Source organism: Tiliqua scincoides, chromosome 3 (assembly GCF_035046505.1).
Source record: "Tiliqua scincoides isolate rTilSci1 chromosome 3, rTilSci1.hap2, whole genome shotgun sequence".
Taxonomy (NCBI): Eukaryota; Metazoa; Chordata; class Lepidosauria; order Squamata; family Scincidae; genus Tiliqua; species Tiliqua scincoides.
This window is the reverse complement of record NC_089823.1, coordinates 171,685,567-171,698,242: the sequence shown is the minus strand read 5'-3', so window position 1 is coordinate 171,698,242 and position 12,676 is coordinate 171,685,567. Positions and strand designations below refer to the sequence as shown.

Sequence of the window (12,676 nt, the reverse complement as noted above, 5' to 3'; positions counted from 1 at the left end):
CCTGCATTGGCTCGGTCATGTTGTGAGAATGGATGATGGCCGGATCCCAAAGGATCTCCTCTATGGAGAACTCGTGCAAGGAAAGCGCCCTACAGGTAGACCACAGCTGCGATACAAGGACATCTGCAAGAGGGATCTGAAGGCCTTAGGAGTGGACCTCAACAAGAGGGAAACCCTGGCCTCTGAGCGGCCCGCTTGGAGGCAGGCTGTGCAGCATGGCCTTTCCCAGTTTGAAGAGACACTTGGCCAACAGTCTGAGGCTAAGAGGCAAAGAAGGAAGGTCCATAGCCAGGGAGACAGACCAGGGACAGACTGCACTTGCTCCCAGTGTGGAAGGGATTGTCACTCCCGAATTGGCCTTTTCAGCCACACTAGACGCTGTTCCAGAACCACCTTTCAGAGCGCGATACCATAGTCTTTCGAGACTGAAGGTTGCCAACATGACCCAGGTAGTTATTTATATTCCACCTTTCCAGCTCTGAAGAAGCCCCAAAGGTATAGTACAACATCTAAAAAAGTACAATACAATAATAAAACTCTCAAGCCAGTGCCGGAGCCTATAGGAGCCAGTGTAAAGGCTCCTTTTGGCCTGGGTAGGTCACATTCTATCCTCCCCTCAAAGTCACCCTCCCAATGTCAGAGAGCACTTCCTAGCTATGTTTGTATATATATTTCTACTGGGCTTGTGTCTTTCACAGTGATGTATATGTATGTATATTAAAAAACATGTATGTTGCACTTTCGGCCAACTAAGAATATCTAGAATGGTCGCATACAGAAGTCAGTGACTGGCAATTGTGGGGAGGTGAGAAGCAGAAGAAAAGAATTCACAGTTCTGTATATATTAATTTATACTTTTTAATTTTTTCAAACATCTCTTAAATTGAAAAGAAGGACAAAAACAGTGCATAGGATGCTTGTTATTAATGCAACAAGCACATTCTTGTACTGCAAACTGAAGTTCATAAGTTTTCTCTAGGGGGCAAAAACAGACTCACAATGTGAGAGGGTCCCCTAGAATTTGGAATGTTTGAATCTATCCAGAGCTCCGTTTGGACCTTGTTTTGAGCATATGCAGAGTGCGTGGCTAAAGTAAGCCTTATACTTGGCTGCTTGGTCCAGCTAGATATTTAGAAAATGCCCTTTGTGTCTGTGTAAAAGGGGAAAGGGCGTTGCTGAAACAAACTTTACCACAAGAAGTTGTTTTGCAGAGCTTTAGACTCAATAACAGGAAACTGCTAGCTTAACCGCAAATGGGCAGGAGGTCGGAGGAGAACAGGGACTTTTGCAAGTGTGCTATTAGCTAATACAGGGAGGGGGAGATGGGACTTTTGCAGCTTAGAAAGATCTCACATCTTTAAAAATGCCATATAAGGTAGAGCATGCAGCGCAGAAATTGAGTAGTGGGAGATGCAAGCAGAGGCAGAGATTCACGTGGTATGCTAAAGCTGCTAAGATAGGTTGCTTGTTGTATGTCAATCAAAGTTAAATCTGATGTGTATAAAAGCTGGAAGCCCTAAGTGTTTGCTGCTCATCCTTTGGGAGAGATCCCGCTGAAACGCACTGCTAGCAATGAAAATAAACTTGCTCCTTCGACCTCCATTGTGTCCATTTGGTCCTTGCCTTGCCCTGCAACAACTCTAGGAAAACCAGACTGAAGGACCTTATTGGGAGTCTGCACAGATTTATCAGAATAACCTAATTGCAAACTGAAGTTTTATTAGGCACCACATACACATTAGGAACAAATTACAGGAAGCAACAAAGGATTTGAGACAGAATATAGAGCAGTATTTTGTGAGATAAAAGAAAAATATGTTAATATCAATCCTACCAAGGCTTGTGCCAGTTAATTGAAATGCCAATGTGATATCTAAAAAGTAATGCTAATCCTTTTAGACTTGTGTTTACAAAAAAAAAAGAGTTACAGCTTGATAGCCCTGGACAATATAACAAGCACAAGCCCTGGCAGCATTTTCTTCCTCTATAACCAACTACGCAGAGGTATTAAATTCTGGAAGGCAGGAAGATTTGTCTTGAGAAAAAGACAAATGCTACCTATTTAATTAAAGAGTCAATTGAAATATTTGCCCAAGCACCTCAGCCTAAGTTGGCACCAAAGACGCAGAAACTTGAATAATGAATGCTACTATTTCCATACTGATCATATATTTTTAAAAGTTCCATCTCAATTAACTTGGTATTTTAAATGGAAATGTAATTCTCTTGCTCTTAACGTGCAGGCAAAAGTAAACTGCTATCAAACTGGAAACTTAAATACCAGAAGTACGTAATTCCAAATTATTTTGATTACTATGAAAGCTCTTTTGTGTAAATAATACTCTCTGTCATTTATGCAAATAACGACTGGATTGTTCGCTTGATATTTGTTGTGCATGGTATAAGTTGAATGAACAGTAAACACCAATTTGTTTTGTACTGCAGAGTTTGATTAATCAAACCTGAGTGCTTTGTGATTCATGATCTTTGATTCAATTGCATGACTACCTGATGGGAAAGCTTTTGGACCTGAAAGTTTCAATCCCTCATTTCTTACAGAAATATTGTACCTTTTGGAATCTAGTAATAGAGATATTTTATGGGTAGAAAACTGTATTTGTATATATATTTGTATTTGAATGGGCTTGCACACATATGTCAGGGCTCTTCACCATTCCCTTTCATACATGTGAGTCTTTCCCATCCAATGTTAAAAAGCTATGCAAGTAAATTTGGGATTGGAAGTTTTGAAATACCACCGAGCACATACAGTAAATCTCTCCTGTGCTTCTCTAGACTAACTGCATTCAGCAGGAGGTATTTCCTCCCCTTCACACCTACATTTGCCAAGAAAGGGGGGAGGATCACCCTCTAAACCAGCCATTTTCAACCAGTGTGCCATGCTGTGAGTGGTCCACAGGTGTGCCACAGGAATTTGGAGGAAGGTCATTTATTAGTAGGGCCAGTGGGGATATGAGTCCCCCACTAGCAGCATGGTGTGCCTTGTCAATTGACAAAAACCTGATAATGTGCCTTGACAATTTTAGTGCCTTGTCAGTGTGCAATGAGATTTAAAAGGCTGAAAATCGCTGCTCTAAACATTGCTACAAATTGCCTCCATGAAATGGTTCCTTTAATCGCAACAGAGGCAGAGGATCAGACTGTGTACAGTACTTTGGACTGCCTCCTTTAAACTGGCTACAATAGCTCCTTGAAAGTAGATGGACTGCAGAATGATGCCCAGTGCAACTTCTCCTGCTTTGCCAGGAAAGGATGAGAGATCAAAATTATGGAGTGAAGGGAATTTCCCCCCCCCAAGGAAAATGCTGCACTTTCAGATAAATCCTTGAACCCCCCCTCCCCATAAATGTCACCTTTCTCTGTGAAAAATGAACCCCATGAAAATTCAGTACATCCCAGTGGGTTACTACCCTGTGCAAGTAGTCCATGGTCAGACACTTTGGCAGTACGGTATATACAGCTCTGTGCAATTTAATACTGTATTAGGATTGCAGATTTGCCCTTATTGTCACACAGAACAGAAAATATACATAGTGATAAAAAGTGAGTAAATAATTTTAAAATATTTGTATTATGGTTGACGATGATAAAATAGTAATCCAGTTATTGAAAAATGTGCATCCACTTACGGGAGCAAATGTATCCAGCTAGCTTTTCAGCATTACCACAGTTTTCTCCTTGTGATACAAGGCCTATTTCAGCCACTAAAAGAAAATGAGAAACAGAACGAGATGAAGGATGAGATGAAAATTCTATTAAATCAGTAAGAAGATTCATCTTCTAAAAACACCTGACATCTTGAATCACTTCCAGGAGTCATAAAAGTTAGGATTAGAATGACTTGATCAGCTGTGTGGAAGACAATGAATATGTAGAAAGAGATAGCAGAATGATATTCATCATTGAACCTCAGGGTCAAACTAGTCCTGTTCAACAGAAACCACGTGGTTGGGGCTGGCATGCTCACATTTTATTCAGTAAACAGCAGCCAGATTGAGAACCCTCATGGATTGGGTTCATGGTCTGAATACAGATCAGGCCCACAGCAACTACTATTTCTCCCAAAAAGAAAGTTCTCATTGGTGCTAATGGAAGCTTGCCTGCCACAAGGAAACAAGCCACAGAGACAGGAAAGAAACTGGTTCAGGACTGCAGAAGAGAGAAAGGGTTATGAGAGAAAGAGTCATTATGCTATGGCAACCCGAAACTAGAACCCCCTCCCCCGCAGTTGGTTTTGAACAACAACAAAAATAAACTACAGGTGGACCCTCATTATCCGCAAAGGTTCCATTCCCTGATTCCTCGCAGATACCAAATTCTGTGTGAAATCAAATCACGTGGATTTTGGGGGCCACTGAGATCCGAATTTGACTGCAGCCTTGCTCCAGTCGGGTCCTGAGCTGTTCCGAGGCCCATAGAGGCTGTGTGCAGCCTCCATGGGCCTCAGAATAGCTTCCAGAGATCCTAGAAGGTCACTTTAAATTTTTGACCGAAAACCAGAAGTGCCCTTCTAGGACCTCCAGAGGTCTTTCTGAGGCCCATGGAGGCTGAGTGCAGGCCCCCTGAAAGTGTCTGAAGGCCCCTGAAAGCGACAGAAGATGAAACTGGAAGTGGCCTTCTCATGCTTTTGGAGGCCTTTCCAATCACCTCTGAAGGCTTCAGGTTGGGTGAGATCTGGTTCAACAGGGGTCCAGAGGACCCACGTTGAGCCAAATCCATGGATCAAAAATCTGAGCATAAGTAGGCTCAACCTGTAAATGTTTATCCTGTAGTTTGGTCCTTAACTAGACATGCCATGTGACTTACAATGGAGACAGTTGATACATAAATACAACATTTGCATTGGAGAAGATTGCTTATCCCATTGAAACCAAACGCCATTCCCTTTAAATTAACATATCATTAAAAGTGTCAAATTAAGAGAAGAAAAAGAATCATACTGTTTTACTGCTTAAGAAACAATGGTGAATTATATAGCAATATGTAGCCTAACAGTGGCAGCCTAAACTGTCTGGTGTGAATTTGATTCACACTGTATATAATTAACAGACCTCTCAAATACATTACCTTATAAAAATGATAATTTTTCTGTTTATCAGTTTTTTTTGTTTTCTGCTTATTATGAAAACAGAAATAGTTGTCATTAACCTACCAACTGCAGTGAATACACACTCATCACAACTCGTCTAATTCAAAACTGTCAACAAAGCCCTTACGCGCTACTTAGTAAGAAATGTTTGGTTAAGATTCCATGACAATAATTTGCTGGTGGGCAATCTAAAGCCCACAAGCCCTGAAACCATTTGTGTAGCCTGCCAATTCCTGAGGAAGACTAGGGAATCTAAACTTGGAAAGAAAAAAATGAAGAAAAAAGATTCTTACATCTCTAAATGAAAAGATGCTTCATCTCTATTGAAAAAAGATCCTTATGTCTCTAATGTTATTATTATAAAATGAAAAACAATCTGTGTGTCTCTAATTAACAGTGGATTTTTACAGTTTACATTGCTTGCCATAGTCAAAGAAAAACAAATTCTGTGGAACAATTCGTATGTCACTGAAGTTTATGGTACTGAAGTTTTTCTTTGTGTTTTGTTTATTTATGCTGAATGGCAATGCCATGGCAGTTCCATGCTGAGAGATACTGAAGTGCTGTGATTATCACACGCTTGGCTGTGCCAAGCTTATGGTTAAGATGAAACCAATGTGCAATTTAAAGCCTCCTTTGTTCACAGAGGAATGTCTAATAGATGTGCAAATGCAACACTGGTGCAGACCCTCTATGGTGGCACAAATATGGGGGGAGGGCTTAACCTCACAGGTTGTGTCCTCTAATAAACAAATTAACAGATGACAAAGAGGTTTCACAAGATGTCTTATCTGGAAAGCAATGGGTTTTAACCCATTGAAGAAACCTCCAATCTGAGAACTGTTTCTCTAATAGTAAGCTACTAGGAACTGCAGATTGAAAAGATACCCAGGGCTTATCCAAGCCAACTGATCTCCCCTCTGAAACTTCTGAGCCAGGACTGAATTCTACTCAGACAGGCCGACAACCAGTGACTGCTGGATTGTTTCTCAAGCCTTAGTTATACATCCAGCTCTGCTGATACATCCAGCTCTGCTCTAATGACTACCTAAGGTTTAGATTTCATTCTCAACATCCAGTTCAGACAAGATGCAAGTAACTTTGTATGTGAAATATCTTGCACAAGCGGCATACTTCAATACAATCGTATCGCTATCTAAGCTAAGTGGGCAAGGACCTAGCAGCCCCTCAAAAACACTTTCACCATGCAGATGCAACAATGGCACATCAAAACAAAGCATCCTCTGCTATCACTGTTGCCATGATAGGCCTTCAAATGGGTTTTATGCTATGAACTGTCAGTTTTATCAGGAACCTTCTACCGCACTTACGTTGTGCAAGACATCTTTCAAAGATCTGCTGCTTTTGGAAATGGTACAATAATTATACTGCTGTTTCAGTATGCACAACAGTTACAGCCAAGCAAATTATGTTTTTGTATATCTGATCTCCTACTGTATTTCTGATAGTTAAACACCTTCTGGGGATTCTATTGGCTGACAGATCACCCAAGTTGTACTGAGGCATAGCAAGTAAATACTGTGGTAAGAATAGACTCTGTGGATGGGATTCCTTTAACAAGAAGATTTTCCTTCCTGTAGCAAAACAAGTATATTTCTTGCAAAACCAGGTACATTGTTTTTATAATTGTTTTAAAATGTGCCTCACCTAGTCCAGCTGTAGTTTTTCCCACCACATAGATTGATTTTGCATTCCATTTCTCTCTCAGACAATTTTTCCAAACTGTAAAACATTCAAGTAAAACATTCAAGCATTTGGGAGCAAAATACAATGCAAAAATGCCTTCTGGATGTGTGCCAGAGTGGTTTGTTTATTTGGAAACATGAGCTAAGCAATATATGAATAACAACTTTTATAGTATAAATGTCAGTGCCTTTACAAAGCAATCAAAACTACATTTGAGTTCACTATAAAAAAAAAGCAATCTAACATGATTCAAAAATGTTTGGCTGCTGTGACACTACTCTTAGTTACTTTCAGATTACAACATACGCCTTTAGATCAGGGTTTGACGTTAATTTATTACAATTTTAAAACATGTTCAGGAGAAAAAGCCCTGCAGTATTAAATGATCAACAAAACAAATTTGAGTGAATTTCAGACATTAAAATTATGGAACTACCAGTTCTGAAAGGGGGGGGGGGGAGAAAAGCATATAAAGGGTTTTACTTAAAAAAAAAATTAGAGTACAGAAAAATATAGTCTATTATACAATACAATAATAATATGAGGATCAAGTGTTATACATTACAAACATGCAGACTGAAAATTCTTAGACATAGACAAAATATATTTCCAAATACAGTCTTTTTTCATTTTGAAGCATGTTTACTGCAGCCTACTTATCAAAATCATTGAGTAGCAGTGCAATCCTGAGCATGTCTACTCAGAAGTAAGGCAAGTAGAAAGTAGTCCTAGATCACTGGTTCCCAAACTTCCAGTTGGAATTTTGGGACACACGAAGTCTTTGAGAGGGTGGGAAGAAGGCGATGCAATCTCCAGGATCGCGCTACTGCCAGGGACGGGGCAGGGCATTCACTTACCGCTGCCTGCGCCGGTCTCCACGGAGTTTTTGATCATGAAACCAGAAGTGGTTTCCAATTGCTATTTTAAACTTTTCTAAGCTTGGGGAGCCCTGCAGAGGAATGTGCAGGTCTCCCTGCATCTTGTGGAGGCTGGTACAGGTGGAGGTAAGTGAAAAACCCCTCTGTCTCCGGCAGTGGCACAAGCCTAGAAGTCATATTGCTGCCTTCCCATCCCCACCGCTTAAGGAACCAGGGACAAGTGCTTCCCAGGCTCATGGGTAGCGACCCACCAGTTTCTGAACCACTGTCCTAGATGTTACCAAGAGAGGGAGCCCTTGACATTGGCTTGTCCTTTTCTGATGGACTTCAGTTTTTTAGTGTGCATATTTCAGGTCCCAGAAGTTTATAAAGAGACAAACTACTTATGAAGCCCTAAACAGCTTGGCCCTATACACCTTACAGCATAATTATATGCATTGGCAGTCCTGGTGGTTTTCCCACTCACCCATTTGCCACCCCCCGACCCAGAAGTAACTGCAGTGACGATGACATCACTGCACCGTCACTGCAGTTACTTCCGCACCACTGTCTCCTCCGTTCCCCCTTTGGAAAAAAGGGGGGAGGGGGAGGCAGTCTGGGCTCCAGAGAAGCCGTTCACGCTGCTGCTAGCAGTGTGGAAGGCTCAAACAGAGCTTTTTCACGCTGCTGGAAGGAGCTGAGGAGGCAAGTTTCCCGCTGATCTGAAGGCCGCCTTACGCTTCCTCCCCTTTAAAGAAAGGGGAGGAGAGGAGGTCAGATTGACACAGAACCATGCTGACAGTGGCTGTGCTCCTGTAGCCACTGTCAGTGTGGTTCTGTTTGCGAAAAAACCCAGTGGCGGGGGAGTGGGTCATGGTGCTGCCCCCCAGGTGCCTAAATTCCTTGCGCCTAGGGCATCTGCACCCCTTGCAACCCCCGGGTACACCAGTGATCCTATGCATGTTTACTCAGAAGTACATCTCATTTATTTCAATTATATTTACGCCCTGCCTTCAATGCTCACAGCAAAGTGGCAGTGTACCCATTGGGTAAAATGAGAGTAAAATCTGCCCTTATGAGAGACTTGGGGCACAATCCTAACCAGGTCTACTCAGAAATAAGTCCTATTTTGTTCAATGGGGCTTACTCTCAGGAAAGTGTGGTTAGGATTGCAGCCTTGATCTGTTTTTCTCCCCACCATTCCCAGACCTTATATCAAAAGTCTTCTTATGGATAAAAAAGAATGATCTTAATATATACAGTATTTATAAGTGAAAATCTGCATAGCAAGAGTTCTTATAAAGAGGAAAGAGTGTATGCTGAAAGAGAAAAATAGTAACAGCATTCAACACAATGATTTTTATTTATCAAACTGCCTAAACTTCACTTACCTTCTTCTTTACAATTATTTTTCAGACATAAACTGACTGCTTCTACAGCTCTTGGACTGGTAAAAATTAATCCATGATATTGTTCAGGATGAAAAAGCTATTTATGAGGAAAAATACAAGTAGATTAATTTTGAGAAATAAAATAGCCCAATCCTACTTTGGGTTTATGAATGCAGATCTCATGATTCACTGCCCTAAGTGCTAGTATGGCATTATAAAAGGCACATGCTGTCATACACTGCAGGGTCAAGGGCAGAAAAGGCCGGAGGACCCCACAAGCATGACAGTAGTATGCAGAAGCTCCACCAGAGCACGTAAGGTGGCAGTGGGGGCAGTTCAAGAAAGAACTGGGATGGGCAGGGGCAGATCTCAATGGCACTAGCACACACCAAGATCCTATCCCCCTTTTCCTTGCTCAACATGCCCCCTCCTGCTCCTCAGTCTTGCACCAGCTAAACAGCTGATGTATGTCCGAGAAGACCCACTGGCAGCCAAGCAGCCTATGTAGAGATAAGTTTAAAAAACATTTTTTCTTTAGCTCTTCCAGGTCATCTTGTTGCCCCACTCCCTACCACAGCATGCAGCAAGCACCCTGGCAGCACAGCTGCATCAAGTTAAAAGTCTTTAATCGTGTTCTGACCACACTCTGAATGCACACCATCACAATAATATGTAGTCTTTTATGCTTATATGGATCTGTAATTAATAACAGCTTGTCATTTTACAATATCAATTGAATGTACATAGATATGTACTTTAGATTGACATAACATACTGCTGACAGTGAGAGACCATCAGTAAAAACCAGCTGGCTGGTAGCAATCCAAAACCTAGGAAACTGAATTTTAGTTACTAGGCATACACAACTATTGAAAGGTTGCCTAAGGTGAACTGATGGTGTTACATATTTTATAAGACCATGAAGCGAATGGTCGTGTAACTTGGAAATCTGACTTTCATAGCTTTGTGACATGGGATTTATAAATCTGTAAGAAACAGCAAATTTTTGTTTAATCTTCAGTCTTCTGAATAAACAAAGTTTATCTGAACCATCTAAAGCTTTTGCCTGTATACCACCACATATGCATCCTTTCCATAAGAAGGGTACCCTGTGTCCATAAGTCAGGCAGCCAGAACAACCCTGGACAATGAGAATATGCTACCATTTCAACCATGCTTACTTCAGTGCTGGCCCCACAACTATGGGGCAGGAAAAAAAATTGTGGAACAAAAAATGACTAGTATCTTTTTTGAATAAATTCACTGAAATGCACTGAAGCCTCAAAAATCCTGATACAGTATTATGATCTATTTAGTTGAGGGATTGATGGGATTAGTAGGTCTTAGCAGTACCCTCATGCTGGACAAAAACTAAGTTCTAGCTGAAGAATTTGTGTATAAGGAAGGACACCTGGCAAGTTTCAGAAGATGAGTCCACACACATCATAGTCTTTGTGATGTGCAAATGAAGTGGTAGAGCAAATGAAGCTCTACCAGCTTCAGCAAATGAAGTGGTAGAGAGTCTATCATTGTAATTTCCAGGGAAGAAGCTAGTTTAGTTTCCCCCAGGAGCTTAAAGAATACTGTGGTAACATTCAGTCAGAATCCATTCTCAATGTAATTAAGAGCCCAGGCCATGATTTAGATCCCAAAGAGATCCCAAGCCCCAAAGAGATAGCTGTAACCTATGAAAAAGCTGTAACCTATGAAAACTGTGCTCCCTAGCTAACATAGGAAATTCTTCACCAGTTCAGATATAACAAACTATGGATTCCGTTCCCCCCTCACATGTGAAGGAAGGTTTCAAACTTTTAAAACGTCTGTTTACAGTTTGTAACAAACTTCAGTTTCCTATTTCATTTGAACAGGGAAAACTCCAGTTTGTAGAAGCCATTCTTAGTTATCAAACCATGAAATGGGAACCTGCACTCTAGTTACAAACTGCAAGCGAACTTACTCCACTTGTCCGCAAAGGTGGAATGCGCAAGACTGAGGATCACAGAGCGTCATGCGTGGGACATAATAACAAACCATTATTTGTTATTACAGTTGAATCAGGCTTCTGTGTGCATTCAGGAATCTAAACTGTGGCCTGCTTGTCTAGGAAATGTGGTCAAAACATTTTCCAAAATGGTTTAAGATTTAAGCTTAAAAATATAATTGTATTCAATTCAAAAATTCAATGACATAATTTATATAGTTATGTGGAAAATTAATAGAGCTGTGTTATCTAAGCCATCAACAAGCATTTACAACTCCAAATCCTATTAGCAGGCACATTTATCATAAGCTTTAGGGTTTTACACAAGTTCTTTTAATCATTCCCTTTGAGTTCTATTTACATAATGCCAACTGTGGAAATGGCATCAACCGGGTCCTAACTCAAGAGAGCTATACCTCCTTAATTAACCATGGTTCATAATCCTAGCTGGAGGCAAAATCAGACTTATAGCAGTCTGAGGTATTCATTGATATTTTTTCTCCATTTCAGTGGCTTTGATGTTAAACTAAAGAATATGGCAAAAGATGTATAAAAGGAAAAGGTTATGCTAATAATTCGCTCCAGAGTAACCTCCAGAATTTAGAAGATGCATCATAAATGCATGGAAACTATTTTGTTAACAAACACAGATGACTTTTTCTATCCACATTTAAGTGGCAGTTAACTGCTCTTGCTTTTGGGGCTTGAGATTCTCTCACAGTTAATGGTTGGCAACCTTCAGTCTCGAAAGACTATGGTATAAGGCTACAGCACCTGGTACTCCCAAGCAAGTACTAACCAGGCCTGACCCTGCTTAGCTTCCAAGATCAGACGAGATCGGGCATGTGCAGGGTAACAGTTGGTGCTCTCACAGTTAGTAATGAGGGTTAATACCCAATCACTTACACTTATATATAGCTTTAAGTCAGAAATCTTAGCCTTTGGACCTGGAGGCAGAAATGGAAATTCTCATCAGACCAATAGAGCATGAGAGTAGGATCATCCACCACTTCTTTTCATTTGTCATTGAACCAGTTGATACTTAAAGCTCTCTCACTGCCTGGCTGTAAGGTTATCCAGTTTATGGGCCTTCAAACATGTTGAAACAACAGCTCTTTTATAGGGAAAATTAAATTATAGGGTCAGGACAACTTAAGTACAGAAAAAGCATGGAAAAATAAAACTGAGCAATTATTATTAAAAATATTTATATGCCGCTTTTCAACAAGGTTAACAAAGCAGCTAACAGCAAACTAAATGAAAAGTTAGTTCTCTGTCCTAGTGTGTTCATAATTTTTAGTTAAAAAAGAAGCAAAAGAGATGCCACTAAACAGCCACTGGAAAAGACGCTACACTAGGCTGAAGAAGAACAGCTGCTTTTCCCCTACTAAATAAAAGAGAACATCACTTACAAGGTACCTTAAAGCCCAATCCTATCCAGCACAGAGCGATGGCTCCAAATGGCTACTGCCGGATCCTGTGCTGGATCTGAGCAAGCAGTAGGTCTCCTTACTCTGAGTAAAGCCCCAGCCTGCTCTACGAGGCTTCTGAAGTCAGCACCAGCTATTTCACTGGTGCAGACTTGAGAAACGTCATGTCAGGCTCTTCCCCCACCTAGAAACACGTTCCC

At 40.8% G+C, this 12,676-nt stretch overlaps 1 protein-coding gene across 2 annotated transcripts in view; it reads right to left on the bottom strand.

Moving 5' to 3' along the window:
- The window catches only part of UROS (uroporphyrinogen III synthase), a 30,919-nt gene that overhangs the window by 7,599 nt on the left and 10,644 nt on the right, over positions 1–12,676 (bottom strand). The window contains exons 4-6 of one of the 2 annotated variants that reach the window (XM_066618791.1): positions 9,066–9,162; positions 6,779–6,853; positions 3,651–3,725 (exon numbers count right to left, since the gene is read on the bottom strand). In XM_066618791.1, the coding sequence (XP_066474888.1) occupies positions 3,651–3,725; positions 6,779–6,853; positions 9,066–9,162 (247 nt within the window). The remainder of the gene's footprint in view (positions 1–3,650; positions 3,726–6,778; positions 6,854–9,065; positions 9,163–12,676) is intronic. The other variant, XM_066618792.1, reaches the window with a different exon arrangement.